Here is a 21,053-nt window from a genome sequence, read left to right as displayed (position 1 = left end):
ATTATCTCATTTTGTTACGTTTTCCCACCCAAGAGAATTGAGGGGGATAATGGTAAAATATATAGAGGAGTTAGTAAATGTAAAATATTACTGGAATCAAACAGAAGAAATAAAGCAAAACAATCTCATGGGGATTGTATGAGAGAGATAAATTAGTCTTGAACTATTGGAAGCCAAAGAAGACAAGGAAACAAGGAGAGCAGAGGAAAAAGAGCCTTACCGGTTGGTGAAGATTTCAGTAATGTAATAAAACATTTGCACTTTTCTTTCTTAAACAAAAAGTTATTCATTTGAAGATCAAGGTGTTAGGAATCTCTTTTTGTAAAACATTATAAATATCAACACAGATAATTGAAGGAGTAGGGCCTGCTTGTTTGTCCCAGCTGCCCGGCTAGCTTAGCCCCGAAATAACCACACAGAAATTGTATTAATTAAATAACTGATTGGCCCATTAGCTCTAGTTTCTTATTGGCTACCTCTTACATCTTAATTTAACCCATTTCTATCAATCTGTATATCACCATGAGGTCGTGGTCTACTAGCAAAGTTCTGGCATGTCTGACCGTGGTGGTGGCTCCATATAGTCTCTCTGACTCTGCCCTTCTTCTCCCCAGCATTTATTTCCATCTTCCCTACCTACCTAAGTTCTGCCCTATCAACAGGCCAAAGCAGTTTATTTATTCATTAACCAAGAAAAGCAACACACAGACAGAAGGACCTCCCACACCACAGCATGTAGTTGCTTTGCGCAGCTTTCACATGGTAGTTTGCCAGCTCATTTTTTCTACTTGTGTCTTGGTGACACAGACCATCTAGCCACGATGGCAATCCATGATGCCTCATATTTCCCTTACACAAACAAATTCTGATATAGAATACTGATCTTAACCAAAGATTTACCAAGACAGAATATGCTCAGCTTTTAAAAAGGAAGCAAATGCTCTGTCCAGAACTGGAAGTATGTTCTTGACCAGAAATGACAACATGGTCTGGTTCCTTGATAGAAATGTGAATGAATATTCATGTCTCATATCAGAAGCAGTATCCATAAATTCTGGGGGAGGGGGCAACAATATTTTGAATAGAATGTTATCTAAGTTATTTTGGTTCACAGTAAAGTTTGAAAACCAGGATTTTAGGCAAAATCCTATGGTATTTAGATCTGATCAGTAAGAACATTAGTTACTAACGTTTGCATTTCTTTGGAGTCACACTCAGATAGTTTTGAAGATTCTGGTACCTGGTTCTGGGTACAAAAGTTGAATTACCTGATATGAGCACAGTGCAGCATCATAAGAAAGATCCCCTAGATTATTATAATGTGCAGAAAAATTGATAATCACAAAAATGATTCATAGTGTTGATTTTTGAGGCTATATATGTATGTGTTTTTGCTTTGGAATAGTTAACAAGAGCAACTCTATGTTGTTGTGCAAACTTCCAAGTTTGAAAAAGGTATTTACAAAAGATTTCCTGGTCTTGACAGGGAGAAGGGTTAACAACATCCTCTTCTATCTGGCAAGTGTGAACATAGTAACTTTCTAAATGTCTGAACTTTGATTCTGAGATCCAACCATTTGCCTTACCTCTTTATGATGGTTGAGTTTCTGTAGTGGCATTTCTATTATATTTTAATAAATAAAGCCTGCCTGAAGATCTGAGAGCCAAACAATCCCAATGGTCAGCCTAACAGACCAAGTAATGGTAACACACACCTTTAATTCCAGTATCCATAATGACATGCACCTTTAATCCCAGTAGCCATACTAGTTGCTATAGAAACCAGGCAGTACAATCTGAGTCCTAGAGAGGATTACAAGATGGGAGGAAGCAGTTCTCAAAAACCAATCACATTCTGAGATTCCTGGAGGCAGGATCGCCGCTTTGGATTGAGGTTGAGGTAAAGAGCCAGTGGCTGGCTGTTTTGCTTTTCAGCTCTTCACGATCAACCCCAGTTTCTCTCTCTGAATTTTTATTAATTGTGCTTCAATGATGACGTGAGATGTCCTTCTGCATATGTGTTAGTATTATTGGTTGATGAATGAAGTTGTTTTGATCAATGGTTTAGCAGACGCCATGGATCTACCAAAGGAGAAGGACACTAGAACCTTACTGGTAAGCCAAAGCCTCATGGCAATACATTGACTAATAGAAATGGGTTAATTTAAGGTATCAGAGCTAGTTAGGAATACTCTTGAGCCATTGGTCAAACAGTTTTGTAATTAATATGGTTTCTGTGGGATTGTTTGGGTCTGGGAGGCCAGGAAACTACAGTACAGCCTGCATCTGCAAGTTTCTGTCTAGACAGTTGCATTTGGATAAGAAAGACATTTGTCCTCTCATTAGATGCTGCTCACACTCCTACATTTGATTATTTTGTAATCTGGCTCGACGAGGCAGTTGAGAAATCAGGCTGAGATGCACTTGTGAAAGTCCCTCTGAAATAACTTTTAGTTTAGCCTTAATGGTTTTCTAATTTGGGAGCCAATCATCTGGATAAATGCCAAATTAACTGGATAATTGCTCAACCCTGCACCTCACTTTAATTGGACCATCGGTTACTTGATGTTTCTTGAGTGTCCTGTTAGGGTCAGATGTCCTTTTTCAAGCAGGACAGGAGAATTCCCTCAGTGGCATCTCCTTAAAATATAGTGTAATAGTGGTTGCCAGTATATATTTTATGTAACAGCTAGAAAAAAAAAGAATTTCTTCAGGACAGAGGCAGCTACAGTTTCATTTAAATCCTGGAAAATTCATGTCATATCCAAGGACTCCTGGGTAGATAACTTTCTCACTGGTATCCTCTGCACAAGACTAAGGTTCTCTAGTATACTAATTGCACTGCCCTTCATAGTCCAGGAAAATTGGACAAAGTACCTAAGTGTCTTGGTTGGCACAGAAACTGTTCTCTGTTTTCTGGTCTCTAGTACTATGAATGTTGGGTATTTGGTGCTTCCAAACTATTCTCTTCTATGGGAAATTAATGGGAAAAGAGATCTGCTCCATTCTATACCCTATCTCCCACCTAGGACCTCATATCTGTCTCCAGGAACTAACTGAAATGTTTACTTAAGTAAAAACCAGCGTCCTTACCTCAAGGAAAAATAACTCTGAGATGTGATCTGTGTTGCAAAAATCCATCCTCTATATCACACCTGCATTAAAGTTCGCTTAATGACGCCCTTATCACTGCTCACTGCTTCTCCTTGCCTAGTCTTCTCATCTTACTTCTTTCCCCCGAAGAACACTCCCTCAATGCTTAGAGCCTCTGCTCTAAGAATTTTGATATCCTCTATATCATAATGATCTACATCGTAGAAATATTCTATATCAAACATAACAAGGAGACACACATTTTGGAAATTCATTGAGCAATCCTTCCACTTTGTGAATATAAGTAGAAGTTATTACATTAGGAGTGTAGACAGTTACTATTAGCTTTAAAATGATTTATTCAACAATCAAGTTTCCTGATTATTTCAGGATTTTATTCACTTGAATTCTAATATATTTGCAAAAGTCAAAGAAAGGGATAGAATTATTTTTTATCATGACGGGTTTATTTGCAGCACCTCAAGGAAGCCCAAGGATTCTGACCGACCAAGGAATATTACCATGAAGATACTAGTGGAAAAAAAGACTTGGAGGATAGGTAGGATTGCTCAGTGGGTTATGACACTTGCCTCCACACATGATGACCTGAATCACACAGAAGAAACAAATGTAACTGTTACTTGAAACTTTTAAAATATTTGGTTAATTTTTTAAAAAGGTAAGTTATAACGAGTCCATTACAAACTAGGAGATCTCTATGTAATTCTAACCCAAGGTAAAACTCTCTCTATGCCATGTGAGCAAAGCATCCAATACTTTAATTATTTAGCAGTTTCAATCCATTAAAAATAGACATGTTACAAATACATTAAATATTCACATAGAACACATAAAGCCTGACCAGGGGAAAAGCCTATTAAGTATATACTTCCTAGTCATCTCTTATTCATGATGTCAGGGCTATTATCTAGCATTAAAGGGAATCTCCCCCATAGCACTGAGGAGTCCTAATAGTGTATCAATAGCAGAAGCCAGCACACTTTTTTTTCCTTCTCCATTGAAAAGTACATAATTTCAATTCTCACTGTCTCTTTAATATCAGTTTAAGCTCACGATTGTAAGACAGGCAATGAGATTAGAATATACAAGCCCAAAGAGTCAAACTATTATTATTCTGTAAGGAACAAAGTATCTTGTGGAACAAAAGACTGCTGTAGTTTACTACAGCTAAGCAATATCTATCTATGTTGCATTTTTAAAGAACAAATGTCTTCTCCTTGAGTGAGACTTTAGGAAATCCCCAGTCAACACAGAAATGCCCTTAAATTAACTCAAACTACATAACGTGATAAATTTGTAAAGAAAAATGGGCTTTTAAGGATGGCATTGTAAATCTGTCCTTTAAGAGTTTCTGAAGCTGTTCATTAATACTATTTCAGTTTTATGTCTTCAGCTAAATTCTGTCTATTTATGCTTTAGGCACATAAATCAATTGTTTGAAAGACATTCAGGATTCTATATTCAGAGGGAATCATCTTAGGTACCTTGTGATTTCAGGCCATTGTACTCTGCCCTGGCGTATTGGTCTTTTTTCTGTCTGTATTTGTCAAATCTGACTTGTTCAGGGCTCAGATGCTTAGTCCTGCCTATCAACCAAACTCGCCTTTCTGGGTTCCTACCAATCCTCCTGTTGCCAATGGCAGGCAGGCCCGTGTCTTTACTGAGATGCCACTATGGTGCTCATGGTAAATGTGGCTGCAATCAGGATGGCTAATTACTTCATAGGAGTTTTTATCTTTGTTCCTTAGGCTCTGATTGGAAGGTGCCTGTGCTTTCAGAAATCTTGACTTGAAGTTGTAGCACCCAAGTTAATGACATTACAAGGTGGGGATTTGGGAATAAAGCTATGCCTTGAAAATGAAGTATTCGTAAACTTCTCTGAGGCTCGCTGTATACAGCTTGTGTGGCTCTTTTAACTCTCAGTAATTTTGCTTCAAGACCCTGGTCTAGCCTAGAGAGAGCAAGAAGAGTAGCTGTGAAGACTTTTCCTTCCTTCCTTCCTTTGCAGAGGTTGGAAGATGTCAATTTGAGATTGATATACTTCTGGATGTAAGATCTACATGGTGGTCATGGAGGACAGTCTTAAGTGGAAGAGTCAGGACTTAGAGACAAGAAAGGCTATTGGTTATGCAAATTACTCTCATTCTCTGCTCTTTTCCTCATATTCCTTAGATTATGGCCAGTCAAAAATTATTACTTATACCTTCTCAGTTAGGTGATGGTGAGCTGGGTGGTGGTGGCACATGCCTTTAATCCCAGCACTTGGGAGGCAGAGGCAGGTGGATCTCTATGAGTTTGATGCCAGCCTGATCTACAGAGAGAGTTCCAGGACAGGCTCCAAAGCTATAGAGAAATCCTGTCTTAGATAACCAAAAAAAAAAATGGTGCTGGTGAAATAGTTTATAATTGTTTTGGTGCTTTTAGGGCCTTATATTACCTTTCTAGTAGTAATAGCTAAATTTAAAATCTTTCTATGGATTTATGCTTTCCTGGACTTAAAAAATACCCATATATTAGATTAACCAATTATTTAATCATGTATTTGCTTGCACAAGAATCTGTTTTCTGAAAGTATATCTTAAATCCGTTTTTATTGAATACCTATTATATACTTATTCAGCCCTGAGGATACAATTATGAGCTTTGGCATCATAGGAGTTTAAAATTCAGTGGGAGAAAAAGGAATGATCTTATCAAAGTATAATATACTCCTGGCCTCTGTTATTAAGGATACAAATAACAATACAAATAACAGTCAACACAAAAATCAGTAATGGGAGGAGTGCTCCAGGTAGATAGCCTCTAGTCATTACATGAGGAAGCCATCTTGGGGTTTGGAGTATGGGACAGAAAGCCCTGCAGGCAGGAGCAGTGTGTTCCATTGACCTGTGGGAAAACTGCATCTGCAGCACCAAGTACAACACCAAAGAACACAGTTGGCATTTGATAAGCACCAAAGGAATATAAGATAAATGAAGGTATTAAGTGAATAAAGGAGTTGAGAGATTGTCTCAGAAAATGCATTGGTGAGGGATTGGTGAGTTAAGCCATTAATAATTAAAGGCAAAAACATTGAGAAAGATAGGATGGTGGATATGTAGATCAGAGACATCAGTTCCAAAGGGAAGACAGAGAAACATCAGCAGACCACTAGCACACCTTCTGGAAAGTTCAGACATGGAAGAACATGGTCACTCTGCAAGATGTTCAAATTAGCCTTTCCAAACCAACTCAGCTCTACTCCCTCCAAGCTGAAGTTGCACCAATTCAGAACAATCACAGCAGATCCATTTCAGAAACCTAATTCAATTAGGAAGGTCTGGAGAGGGATTAAAAACGAGTGCCAAGGGAGCTGTGCTAGCTGCTGTAAGCATAGAGGAGGCCCATTTAGAAAGTGGTCTCTTCCAATCACTTGAAGGCTATGTGACTTGTTTCTAGAACTTCCTCAAACCTTAAGATATTTTGATACATTCTCTAGAAATGAGCATTTATGGTTGGCAAATTTACTTATTACTTTAGTCACTTAAAGAGTTGTGGGTTTTAACCCAGACCCAAAAAGATGAATATGGTATGTACTCACTCATAAGTAGATTCTAGCCATAAACAAAGGACATTGAGCCTATAATTCAGGATCCTAGAGAAGCTAAATAAGAAGGTGAACCCAAAGAAAAACATATATTTATTCTCCTGGATATTGGAGGTAGACAAGATTGCCAGACAAAAGTGGGGAGCACGGAGGTGTGTGGATGGGAGAGAGGGGGGAGAGAGAAGGGAGAAGGGGAGGATTGGGGAGAGCTTGGGAGAATGGGATGGCTGAGATGGAGGAAGAGTGGATATAGGAGCAGGGAAGAAGATATCTTAATTAAGGGAGATATTTTTGGGTTGACAAGAGACTTGACTCTAGCGGGGTTCCCAGGTGTCCAAGGAGATGTCCCCAGCTAGGTCCTTGGGAAGAAAAGGAGAGGTTGCCTGAACTGGCCTTTTCCCATAGCCACACTGATGAATATCTTGCATATCACCATAGAACCTTTATTCGGTGATGGATGGAGATAGAGACAGAGATCCACATTGGAGCACTGGACTGAGCTCCCAAGGTCCAGATGAAGAGCAGAAGGAGGGAGAAAAAAAAGAGTTGTGGGTTTTTTCCCCTTATTTTTTTTTCTTTCCACTTTAAGGACTCACCTATTACACTAAGCTCAGCACTGGAAAAGATAACTCCGTGTTTATTCTCTGCCACACACTGGTACATGCCAGCATCTGAGAGATTCACTATTGTTATGTTGAGTGTTCCTTGCTCGATTTGTATTCTGTCCTGTGAAAGAAAAGAGGAGTAAATAGTGACCTTCTACAGCTGAGAGCTTAAGGCAATTTTGCTACATGCTACGTCAAGAGGGCCTAAAGGGAGGAAAATAGTCATCATACAAGCAATTTACATTAACATGATCTGCTTATCTGTCAAGTAAATCAGTGCCAGGTCAGATGGCAAGTGGAACCAGTAGCATATCAGTTGGTAAATGGAATTTAAATTGTAGGATTCTCTTGCATTCGTGTTGATTTAATAGTGAAGTCATTCAGATGAATATGCCCTATAAATAAGTGGACTTGTCCTTGAAAGATGAAGAGCAGCTTTTAATCTATGACATTATGTTAACTGGGGAAAGGGGAGAATATACAATCAAATTTATCATTTAGAGTTTAGACTTCTTAAGTCCTTTAAGGGCTTATAAGTTATTATCTCAGATGGTCTTACACAAATTTTTAGTGCCTGATGAGTTGACCAGAAAATAATAGGAACTAATAATTCAATATTCTACTAGGCAGGGTGGTGGCACATGCCTTTAATCTTGGCACTAGGCTGCAGAGACAGAGAGGTCTCTTGAGTTTGAGGACAGGATGATCTATATAGTGAGTTTTTGGCTAGCCAGAGACACAGAAGAAAATGTATTTCAAAAATGAATCACTGTTCAAATGCTTGATTGCTGTCATTGTGATTATTTACACTTAAATGATCTGCTACTAGTCAAGGTGGCAGAATCAAAGATAGTAAGTATATGTGACAAGAGAACCTTCTCGTGTGTCAAATTGAAGTCATGCAACTTTAGTGTCAAGCTATATTTCATTAAGGATTTACTCCCTCTTTCACACACACACACACACACACACACACACACACAGCAGTGAACCCAAAAACTTAGAGTAAAAACACTTGTCTTCTTAAAAACTGCTATCTAGCTGAATGGATATTTTATTAGACTTTGATCAAGGCATCCTTAGCCCTCACATTTCATAAAGAGAGGGAAATGCCAAGTGACTGGAAACCTGCACACTAGCAATTTGTTGACTTTTGTAACAGAGGGAATGATAAATAAGAGGAGCCTTCCAGGGAATTGTGGGTGACCAGGAGATTGGGGTTATCAGAAGAAATTATTCCCTTTATCAGTTGCCCAGGGCAGACAGTTTTTCTTTCCTAGGTTGACTATGCAGGAAAGAAATCCGAGAATGAAAACTGGCTCTCAATGTGGATGCTGAAGAAAATGCTGAATTCCAGGTAACATTTGATATTGCATAGGCAAAACACAATAAAGAAAATTGAATTGGATATCATTGTTCCTCCAATTTCTTTTTGAGAGTCACATTGCGTTTTGATGGTCACCCTTGTGACTTTCCAATATTCTTTCTCTTGAAGTAGATGCTGTGATGTCTCCTTCTACATATCTTAGCAAAGTCACCAAAAGTCCAAGCATTCTGTGTGGCTTTCTTAGTGTAGAGCTACCACAGTGTTAATCTGTGCTATAAAGGTCTGCTATAGAAATTTAACAAGATTTATTTATATTTTTTTTCTATCAACCTATTCACTTTGACTTTTTATACCATTAATGGAATTTTGTTGCTTATTATTTTGAAAACAACTCAACAGTTTTCTGTTTCCATAGCAACGAGGCCACATTAAACGTTCCATTACATTAAGACACAATTGCCACAATTACCACCGATTTACTTACCCGTGTTAACAGTGGGTCGCCATTTTTTAGCCACCTGTAGGTAGGCTTGGGCCTCCCATTTGCTTTGCATTCCCAGAAGACACTCTCTTCCATGGCCACATGGATATCATCTATTTTTTGAACCCAGTTAGGTTGAGCTAAAAGAGTACAAAAAACAAGGAGGCATATATTCACTGCAGAGTCATTTTTTTTTATTCTAAGCAATTTAACATTAAAATGGACTTTTAATCAAATTCCTTTTCCAAACGACATACAAATAAGGGCAAGAAGACATTTAAGGAGAGTGTATACCCTTTCTGAGCACCGTGTTTCTGAGCCATATTCTTGACCTTTTTAATCACTGAAGGCAGAATTGACTGAACTTCTATTAACAATGGGTTAAATGATTCTTGTCACTTAAGAATTGCTATTATTTTGCTTTTAATATGAGAAAACTTTAAGGATCACTGAACCACCTTTGGATGAGGTCATGAATTCCTACCTACACTTTCCCAAGATTCCTTTTCATTAAAAAGTAACTAGGTGACTTGGTTCCTTCCAGTTGGTCGCTAGTGAAAGTAGAAAAGGCACCCTCAGACGCTTGTTCTAGATCCTTGCCCATTTGACTGGAAAGTGGAAAAAAAAAAAACTTTAATGGGCTAGAAAATATTTTGGCCCTTGAATAATATTGCAATGCAAAGCAATGCAGTGGTGAGGGCTACTTGTTCATGTTTGAAAAGATGAACTTGAGATAGTTGAACTTACTTAAACCATTGCATACTGAGTTTTTTTCCATTAAAACAGTTTAACTCACCTCTTACTAACGTATTTCATTCCCATAGGTTACATAGACACATTTTGTAGCCCTTATATGTCCATGATGAATAATTGTTGTTATTTAAAATAATAATAATGATAACTACTACTAATAATAATATTGTCATCTATTATTGTAATTGAAGAAAGCTAGCTGTATGATCCTTAAAGTCAACATCTTTGAGTGAGTCTTGGATTTACCAAGCTCTTTTAGAAAATCAAATTCTACCCACAGTTTCACAAGGAAATTCAAAGAATCATTTAATTATCACATTTCATAATACTGAATACTACCCCAATCATTCACATTTTAGCATGTCTTTCATGCTTCCATTTAAGACATATTTTGTTATTCTATATATTATAGTGTAGCCAATATTTCATGAAAATATTTATACATATCAGTTCTTGCCTATAGTACAGTTAATGCTTTTGTCTTCTCAGCTATATTTATTGGTAGAAGACTTTTTCTAAAAGTCCTGTGGAAAATCACCACAGCTATGATTTGAGGACTTACCCATTTATGGGGCATTTCTACAGGAGAATAACTCCTGATGTTAACTTAATAACCAGAGTTGATACCATTATTAATCAGAAGATATTACTTAGTATTCTTAACATGTCTTTTAGCAGACTTGACCTTTGTTTACACATTCAGTGAAGATATAAGTCGTGGATAATTTAATTCAAAGGGAAATCGGTAATGTGAAGGCTAAGTTGTGTATCTTACCTTCTGAATAATAAACAAAAATAGAAAAACACTCAGTAAGTCACTTAACCAGCAGAGGTCTCTAGGTCCTTGACTAAATGCTGTTTTCTTCTTTTCCATCCACAAGCAATTCCATGTTTTTCAAAGAGCAAAACCCAATTTTGCAAACCCTCTCCTGATAGAGATGATGCATGGCTGCTTAAGAGGCGAGGCCAAAAGGGTCAACTTCAAAAAAACGTTACAACATCAACAAGCATTAGCTTGAATGAAGGGTTATAACCTGCATCTTTGAAAGAGCTGCAAGTTGGCTGCTGTCCTCTATCATCTTGCTGCTAATGGGAAGGGAAGCTCAAGGGGTAATATCTTCCCAGAGCTCTACTGGGAGATGCCAGTGTGCAGCTCCGTTAGGACTAATGGCTTAGCCTGCCAGATACACATTCAACCTGCAGCATATTCACCCCCTGCAGAGTCCGAGGGAACAAAGCAAACAAGAAAGGCACAGAAATCTGTGGAATATTAACAAGAGCAAACTTCTGAAAAAGAGTTTGGAAAGAAAAAGCAAAACAAGCAAGGACAAATGTAACTTGGAAGCAATGTCAGGTTGAAGTTAAAGCAGTAAACTTCATAAACACCTGCAGAGACAGATTTCAATGTCACCCGCTTCCAGCAACACTTGGGTTCATTCTTTCTAAACTATAGAAAGCTAGAAGCCAAACCTTGCTAACTAACAAAGGCGATGGGGAAGGAAAGGGGGGCTTTGAAAAGAGTTTGAATGACCTTACAAATTTCAAACTAATTAGATACTCTGAGGTCTCATTCTTTCTCTTGCAGTGGGGTCAAGAGGCTTGACAAAAATGGACAATTTGTCCTGGCAGAGGAGACACTCACAGCTAATTTGCCTAGTACGGAACTAATTGGGTGTCTGACAAGCGTCATCAGGTACTTTCTTTGCTTTCAAAATGAAATCAATTCAGAAGAGCTAAATTAACATAATCTAAATACACGCCTCTTAAAGTGAATAACTGCATAGAAACCCAGAAACTCAGGGAGGCGAAGAATGGGGGGCTGGGAGAAGAGAGATAGTTTAACTGGTAAAGCATTGCCTATACACGCATGAAGATATGACTTCAATGTTTAGGATCCACATATACAGGTAGGGCATGGGGGCACATGGCTGCAATCCCAAAACAGAGAGGAGGAGAAAGGCATATTTCTGGCGTTCACTGGACAGCTAGTTTAACAGAATTAGATGCATGGACAGGCATAACTCTGGGGTTCACTATATAACACGTTTGCCAGCTTAACTAAATTGATGAAGTCTTGTCTTAAAATTCAAGGTGGGTGGCTTCTGATTTACACACACACACACACACACACACACACACACACATTCACACACAGATTAATCTGCTATATGAGGGCAAAGAATGAGATAGTTTATATTTTAATGTGCCATTTGATAATCTCCAGTTCAAAACCACACATCACCACTGTCTTCACTCACTTTTATGTTGGATGAATCACATCTATTATAATTGGGTGATTCTTCCTTTCTATACAAAGTCTAATGATTGGTAGAGATGGTTCATAGGTGCTTATATGCTTTGGGGCCACCAAGTTAAAAATCTTTGCATTGCGAACATTTTGGCTTGATGCATCTTAGAAAATACCATTTGTATAATGCATTAGAGTGGATGGTACTTCTCCCGTATTATCAAAATTCATGATAACTTTCAACTCCACGGCCTACACATCATCTCACAGAAGCCCACATGTAAGAATTGCTACTTTACAACAACTCCTTAATATTCTTTTCTAGAGCTCACACATCAAACAAAATTAAATAAACTCGTATCAAAAAAGAAATTACTCTTTGTATCTTTTGCATTCTTTTACATTTAAAACAGAAGAATCATTCCTAAGTCTCATCTCAAGACACAAGTTCAAATGTAAGATTAAATAGCTATGCTGGGATTTGACCCTGTCATACTGTTCATCTTTTGACAGATGAACAATCTATTCATTTCAATCTTTTGTTCAATAACTGCCAGAAATGACCTAAATCAAGGTTTGTATATTCCAGCCACTGGAGTCATACAACCCTCTTATCCAATAATAATTTCTATTTCAAACAAATATAATTTGAACTCAAGGGGTCAAACAATTCTCAGACATATCTAGCTCTTTTCATTCCCGAAAACCAGAAATTTCTCACAAAAACAAGAGCAGGACTTGGTCGTAGACCTTGGAGTTTTATATATCTAAGAGAAAGGGCATCATAGGCAAAATTTTTTAAGTAACTTTTGAAAAGTTGATCTATAGATATTTGCAATTATTTCTAATGGTTCAGCAATCCAGAAAAGATGAGTCATTTCCAAGAAATGCAGAGGCCTGGCTATAGCATTGCTCTTATTTGTAGTGAGCTTTATGAGTCTGGGGGGGCAGGGAATTACTCAGTTTTACATTACCACCTTCATATATATGCTTCCTAGAATTCTCAACACTATTAGTAAAACTTTCAAGATAGTTTGAATTTACCTTAAATATAATGTCCCCAGTGTTTGTTCTAGGTAGAACTAATCATCCTTTAGTGTTGAATATATAGATTATAATTATAAAAAATATTTTATTAATCTCAGATGTTCAATTTACATTACACTGAAAGGACACTTACACTGTGCTTCAAGATGTTAGACAACTTCCACTTTTTTCACCTGTGATGGATGCCCACCTGGTACCCACACTACAATGACTGTCATTCTCTCATAGTGTTTCAAAATGAGTTCTCCAAGGATTAGGGGTTCTCAGAAGATAGTGAATTCAACCTCAGCAGACTTATTTTGTTTTAAACACTAAACATTTCTTGTCACATTTTATATAAAATATGACTTGATGATTAACCACACCCATGTTGAGAAACACTGAACTGATGTGAGGTCTTGTAACTACAAGAAGAGCTTTGGGGCACAGAGGTTAGAAGCGCATGTTTTCTTCTTGAATGACACAAAGTTGAACACTTGACACTATAAAACTCCCTCTGACTTTCATATGTGAACTCTTACCTTTGCATTGCTTTGTAAATTTTTTAAATTTACTTTCAGTTTTGTGTCTATGTGACTGTGGGGGTTGAATGTGCATATGAATATAGGTGTCCCCAGATGCCAGATGCATTGGATCCCCCTGGAACTATGTATGTATTTGAGAGACTCCAGGTGTGGATGCTGGGAACCGAATTCAAGTCTTCTGAATGAGCAGTGATACTCTTGCTTGCTGAGCCATCTTTCTAGCCCTATACATTACTTTTTAAATAAGCGGGATTCATGCCACTTGTGGTTTTCTATTTTTTCCCTTATTCACACACTCTTTTTTTTATGGTTTTCTCATTTTTGTATAAGACCTGATTGACTTTTTTCTGGTAAGGGCAGGACCAACACATTTGCAGATAACATCGCCAAACAAACATGAAACTCACTATGGTGTGAGGCTGGAAAGATGGCTTGATAGTAAAGAACACTTGTTCTTGCAGAAGACCTGGGTTTGGTTCTTAGTGCCCACACAGTAGCAAATAGGCATCCTTAACTGCAGTTCTAGGGGGTTTTGATGCTCTTTTCTGACCTCTGCAGACACCAGATCCCAACATGGTACACAGACAGACATATGTGCAAACAAAACACGCATAGACATAAGATATTGTAATGACATCAGTTGAAAATGTGAAGATACCCTAGAAGGCAAGTCATAGTGGGCATATTTTTGTAAATAGGTATTCATTAACATAGAAAGCGAATATGATTGCATGTGTATCTCAGCTACTGGATGGGGTCTGTAAATATGCTTCACCCGCTGTCAATGTGACACTCATTAAGAGACCATCACCATTATTTCATATCTTTGGGCTAATGTTTAAACTCATCTGCCATCTGCTCGCACCCAATTTTCTTACTTTCTCCTCAGCCAGTGAATCTTAAGTTCTTGGCAGAGAGGTTTTCTTTGTCTTTAGTTGTAATAGTAAGCCAGTTCCTGCCTCTGTATCTTTGTTTACACCATCTTGTTTTCAGGAGCACTCTCCTTCATTTCATCTCCTAACAAACATTTTGCTCTGCAGTGTATGTCCTCGAGAATCCCTCTGCCCTTCAAACTTCAATCCTCCTCATTTGGAGCTCACTCGGCACACACAGCTTAAGTATTGTGTGTCATCTGCTATATTATCTCTCTTTTATAATTTTAATAATTTATTCTTTGTAAATTCCACACAATGTACCATGATAATGACTGCCCCTAACTTCTTCCCTCCCACCCCTTCCAGAATCCCTATCATATTTTCCTACAAACTTTATGTTCTCCTTCATAATCATTTATTTGTTTATTAATTTATGGATGGACAGATAAATTGATTTTACTCACTGAACTGAATTAGTGGTTTTGGGGTGCATGGGTATAAGATCATCCATCGGAAATGGCAATACTAACCCCGGTCATACGTGACAACTATAAAAGTACATATTTTCCCTTCTCCTCCCAGGGATGCTAGAGACAATTCATGACTTTATAAGTGAGCTAGAGAGAAAAAAATAAATCACAGTATGTCCACTATTTAAAAGGCCTTAGGACTGATACACTAAGGCCATTTGCACTCCAACATTAACCTATGACCTTACTCTAACAGGAATTAATTCCTTCTTTTCATATTTACTTAAGCTGTGACCTAATGTTTGTGTGAATTTGCTCTGACTGTGCTGAATTCATTCCCCTCCTTAGACCATCATAAATTCCCAATACAATCAGCCATATACATCACTTACATGTGACTCTCACCTGCATCACATGAGGCATAATACTTCTAACACAAACACCAACATGCAAGTTAAGTGGCATCATCCCCGTGCTATCAGGAGGCCTAGGGATGTTTGGAACCAGAAAGAGAGGGATCTGCTTTGCTCGAGGCCTCTTCTTTAGCCAAAGGACCCAAAATTATGTTTTACCTGCCAATGACATTGGGGATATTCATCTGGACCTATGATACTCAAAATGTCACCTGTGGAACATTGTGGATCCCAAGGAACCCCATACAGCATCCATGAATTTTTACTGTTCCAACCACATATGTGTGGTTTGTGAGTCCAGATTTCTTCATATTCTTCAACCAAATCAACATATCACAGCAGGGTGAACACGGAAATACATATGACAATCTAGTTTTCTTAAGCTAAAACAGATGTTAAAGAGGTTTAAAAAATACAAATTCTACCTTTATCTGTAATGGTTTGGTTTGGAAAAAATTGAATTCATTTTCTTAAAATATGTTCATCATCTAAACATGCATTGTTTTCTGGTCATTTAAAATAAATGATATGCTAAATCAAAATCTCAGTTTTAACTTACAACATGGTAGATATTGGTGGATAAAAACACCATAAATACAGATTTGAGACATTCAGTGATTCTTTGGTCAGTCTGAAAACGTGACAATGGAAGTGTGAGATAGCCCATTAGATGAATGGATCCATTCACACAAAACTTGGCACAGTAAGTTTAATGAGTAAAAATATACTTAGTATGTTTTTTTTCTTCTGTGGCAATATAGAGAGGCTAAAATGACGCTTCCACATACTATTTTTGCTTTGTGGTTTGCCACTTCTATCGGCGTGAGGAGCTTCTATCCCCATTCCTATATTACTTTCCCGTTACTTACAGCATGTTCTTGATGCCCACTCCTTGAAAAAACTGTAGCGATTAAATTTATTGCTGTCATTAGATGCAAGAAAAGGAACAAAACTCATGGGCTGTACTTTATGGGACACCCAGGGGGAACTGAGGGTCCCTGTATGAGTTCTGCCTAGGACAATTAAGCAGTTATTGCTGTACTGTGAAATCACCTTAACTGCTGTGTTCATCTTCTGGTCACTCTGTCCTCTAAGCCATTTTGCAGGGTTGAATATTATCTAGCTGTCACATATACATAGCACATCCGTGAGGAATTAGGAAGCTGTGCACAAAATGCTTCTGTAATCACTTCCCGATACCCCCTAGAGTACAGTCATACACAGTTTCCCCTTTACAGTCACAGGACTGCAACACACAAAAATCTAGAAACAGCTTACAGAAATTTGAAGAACAGTTTTCTTAAAGAGCTCCTTTTCAACTCAGTGATAAATTAGACCAACGTAAACAAAACAAAACAACAACAAAAGTAAAGTAAAAGGATCCAACGTTTATCCAAAAGAATTCAGTTATGGCATTCATTGGTTGGTTACAAAGATGACTGACTGATGGATCCCTGATGTATTTGATCAAAACACTGAACTGGGAGCAACAACAACACATGTCATATGGCAGAGAGCAGTTTTAGGCATAGTCAGATTCCACACAGTGTGCTATCTTTGGAAAAATAATAGTTTGTCCCTAAGTTTCTGTTTTATTTGTAAAATCAAAGGAATAGACCCAACAGTTTCTTCAAAAATAGGCTTATTAGAGTCTTTGAAATAATTTTTTATTGTGATATGAAACCTCTCAGTTTCTTAGTGTTGAGTGTAACAATTATTACCAGAGGAGAAAGTATGCAAAGGGCACAATTAGACTCTTAGTTCATAGTTCATTCTTCCAGATGAGGTTGTAATTCTCTCTGTACATAAAAGGGGTGATTCCAAAATGGATGGAAATAGAAAACACTATCCTGAGTGAGGTATCCCAGACCCCAAAAGATGAACATGAGATGTACTCACTCATAATTGGTTTCTAGGCATAAATAAGGGTCACAGAGACTACAATTGGTGAACCTAAAGAAGCTAAATAAGAAGGTGAACTCAAGGAAAAACATATAGTTATCCTTTTGGCTATGGGAAGTAGACAAAATTGCTGGAGAGAAAATTGGGATCTTGGGGGTGGGGTGGGATGGGGGTAAGGGGAGATGGGGAGAGAAAAGTGAAAAGGGGAGGATGGGGGGAACTTGGGGAAACAGGAGGATTGGGATAAAGGAAGGTTGGATAGGGGAGCATGGAAGCACAATTCTTAGTTAAGGGAGCCACCTTAGGGTTGGCAAGAGACTTGACCCTAGAGGGGCTCCCAGGAGCCCATGGTGATATCCCCAGTTAGTTCCTTGGGCAGCTGAGGATAGGGAACCTGAAATGACCCCATCCTATAGCAATACTGACGAATATCTTGCATATCACCATAGAACCTTCATCTGGTGATGGATGGAGATAGAGACAGAGACCCACACTGGAGCACTGGACTGAGCTCCCAAGGTCCCAATGAGGAGCAGAAGGAGGGAGAACATGAGCAAGGAAGTCAGGACCACGAGGGGTGTACCCACCCACTGAGACAGTGGGGCTGATCTAATGGGAGCTCACCAAGGCCAGCTGGACTGTGACTGAAAAAGCATGGGATAAAACCGGACTCTCTGAACATGGCGAACAATGAGGGCTGATGAGATGCCAAGGACAATGGCATGGGGTTTTGACCCTACTTCATGTTCTGGCTTTGTGGGAGCCTAGCCAGTCTGGATGTTCACCTTCCTAGACCAGGACGGAGGGGGGAGGACCTTGGACTTTCCACAGGGCAGGGAACCCTGACTGCTCTTTGGACTGGAGAGGGAGGGGGAGTGGAGTGGGGGGGAGGAGGAGAAGGTTGGGAGGAGGGGGAGGGAAATGTGAGGCTGGGAGGAGGCGGATACTTTTTTTCCTTTTCTCAATAAAAAAAAAGCGGGTGATTCCAAAGTTGAGCAGGTGAAACAATGAGCAATTCACAAGTGAAAGACGTACACCTCACATTTCCCTTTCCTCTCTACAAGAAACTACTAGACTTAGACCTCTGATTAGACTTGGTATATGTAGACTAACTGAGGTGCCTTATGGGATACAAAGATAGAAGTTTTCCAGAGCAGCAGTAACAATCTTTTGCAAGGAATCTAATCTTGGGTCTCAGTCTAACATTGGAAACAATCTCACAGAGCCATGGTCCCTACCATGTGGTCCCCACACAAGCATCAGCAGTAGCAGTACGCCAGGGAAATTAACTGAAATGCAATTTCCTATCTACCAAATCAAAACCTCCATGTACGAGGTCCAATACTCGGTATTTTCTTAAGATTTCCCACTTACCCTCATGCACACTGAAACTTCAGAACCTCTAGCATGGCGTTTGGAATCCAGTTCTGTTTCTCAATATGTAAACATTAATCACTCACTTTAATATCTCTTGGAGTCAGTTTCTCTCTAAATGGGTAGTTGGAGGAATGAAATAAGAAAGCCCCACTGGCTCTGACTCCAAATTATATCTGTGTCTCTAATTCTCTTCCTCCTTCAAGTCCCAGCTACGAACATGTCTCATACGGACAGGACAAATGGCTGCTTCGCTGTCCTTTCTGCTCTTGTGATTTAAACACCTACTCCTCATAAAGCAACCACCTCCTTAGAAGTACGAATCAGACGGAATCATTTTGACACTTAATATCCTCCCACGGATTGTGACTAAAACCTAAACTCCACCTGGCTTCCAAGGAACTGGTGGCCCTTATCTTCCTTTCTCTCAGATGTCTGTCCTTGGTCCTTCTGCTGTGGAAACACAGACTCCCCACCCCCAATCTTATCTTGGTTCTGCCGTGGAAACACAGACTTCCTCCCTGCTTCTCAAACTTGCCATACAGCTGTCAGCCTTCGGGCTTTTTTGCCTCCTCCCTGTTTTCTGGCCGGAATGTGCTTCCCTGTGGAAAGCTATCTCTTATTTTACTTTGGAATTTCTGCTCAGGGGTCAATATTACACATGCCTTCCCTGATTCCTTTATCTTAGGAGTCTTTCCCTGTGGCCAGTTTCTTTATAACCAAGGGTCATCATTATTTTCTCTTGTATTCTTTCTAAAACTTGAAATATTTGAGTTTATTGATTTGAGTACTTAATTTCTTAATATCTGGTGAAATATCAGGCTCTGGAGGGCACATGTTTTCTAACATCCTACTATATAGCAGTGGCCCCTACATAGTAGGGCCACATAAACATACTTTCGAACAAATGCATAACGTATTAAGGTAACACATTTTACCATTCTACATCTGAAGATAGATTTATTTTTAAGATTTTTTTCTTGCCAATAAAAAAAAAAAAGTCTGAAAGAGCAGATTAAAGTTGACTTCCCTGGCAAAGTAGAGGTCTGAGCAAAATAAATAAGCAAGATAAGGAGATATAAAACATTCTGTGCCTGAACCCAGACCTTCATATGTGGTGAGACAAAGTGGTACACATTAGCCTAAGTGGACATGGCAGTGGGTAGCAGTGGCCAGTACCTGGTGCCTCTGCTGAGCTCTCACAGGGGAGGAGAGTCTGATATGAATCTACACAGCCAGCCTTTTGAAAAAGGCTAAATGCTTTTCTTAGTACAACAAGGAAATAAAAATCCATTTTACCACGACTGTTACTGCAGAGCTCCTAATTGGGTCAACACCGTGGTACAACAACAAAATCATGTCTTCTCCAGGTTTTCCTTTTTGATTATTAGTTTTTAATAAGTTTACAAGGTACTATCAAATAAAGTTTATTTTTGTGTTTCTGCTTCTTCCTCATGTCCCTACCACTGGTTCTCGCTTAGTATCTTCCAGGTTCTCTTTTTCTTTCTTGTCCATGTGTGAAAGATATCTACTTATATTCATGTGTGCATGTTTATACCACAGACTAGTATTCTCATATGAAAGAGACCATGCTAATTTTGTTTATTTTCAGTCACCTTGTTTCAAATTCACCCATTTTCCTACAAATTTTGTTTTTATTACAACTGAATATATACAGATTTCTAAGCACAAACCCATGGTTTCTAATCCCCGAGCTAGCATAGCTTAATGTTGTAAAGAATTGTCTTGTCAACAAAGGCAGAATGTTCCTGGATAAGTGACTGGGGCTACTTTCTCTTTTTGGGAGACGTTACACAGTGATTTTAATTATAATAATTCGTTTAACTTGAAGATTAAGGCAGCTGGATATTAGGGACACAGCACTGGGAACACAGCAAACCTCTTCCTTCAAAAAAAAAAAAAGAAAAGAAAAAAAATGATAGTCAAGCAGTTCTGTATAATTAAGCCTTTCCCTGACAGTGGAGACAATATCAGAGATATGCTAGTTGAGGAAGAACAAAAGAATAAACAGATACAATAGCCAAGTGCATGCAAGTCGACTGATCTGATCTCAAGATTGACTGACAAGGTGGTGACATTCTGCTATCTCCAGAAAACAGGCCAATTGTTCTGCTCCTTTGCCAAGCACTGCTGCAGACAGCATCATTTAAAAGGCAAACACTGTTCCTCCGTGATTTTTCATCTCTAGGGCAGGATCCCTGGGAAGCACCTATTTCACACAAGGCTGGGGCTCATGACAAGGTCCATCCTCCACCATAGTAACTTTACATTGCTGTATTTCCTGGGTGGGGGACCTCGAATCCTTAGGGAGAG

The 21,053-nt window shown here is 38.7% G+C and overlaps 1 protein-coding gene across 6 annotated transcripts in view; it reads right to left on the bottom strand.

Moving 5' to 3' along the window:
• The window catches only part of Cntn4 (contactin 4), a 995,812-nt gene that overhangs the window by 174,760 nt on the left and 799,999 nt on the right, over positions 1-21,053 (bottom strand). For all 6 annotated transcript variants that reach the window (XR_005972615.1, XM_041635217.1, XM_041635207.1 and 3 more), the window contains 2 exons: positions 9,117-9,253; positions 7,297-7,426 (listed from right to left, as the gene is read on the bottom strand). Coding sequence is in view for 5 of the 6 variants with exons in the window: in XM_041635217.1 (XP_041491151.1) it covers positions 7,297-7,426; positions 9,117-9,253 (267 nt within the window). In the remaining variant the exon portion in view is untranslated. The remainder of the gene's footprint in view (positions 1-7,296; positions 7,427-9,116; positions 9,254-21,053) is intronic.

The sequence above is a fragment of the Microtus oregoni genome, unplaced genomic scaffold, assembly GCF_018167655.1.
Source record: "Microtus oregoni isolate MIOR12 unplaced genomic scaffold, Mior012 000002F_ref0000024, whole genome shotgun sequence".
NCBI classification, from domain to species: domain Eukaryota; kingdom Metazoa; phylum Chordata; class Mammalia; order Rodentia; family Cricetidae; genus Microtus; species Microtus oregoni.
This window is presented reverse-complemented; position numbering and strand designations above follow the sequence as displayed.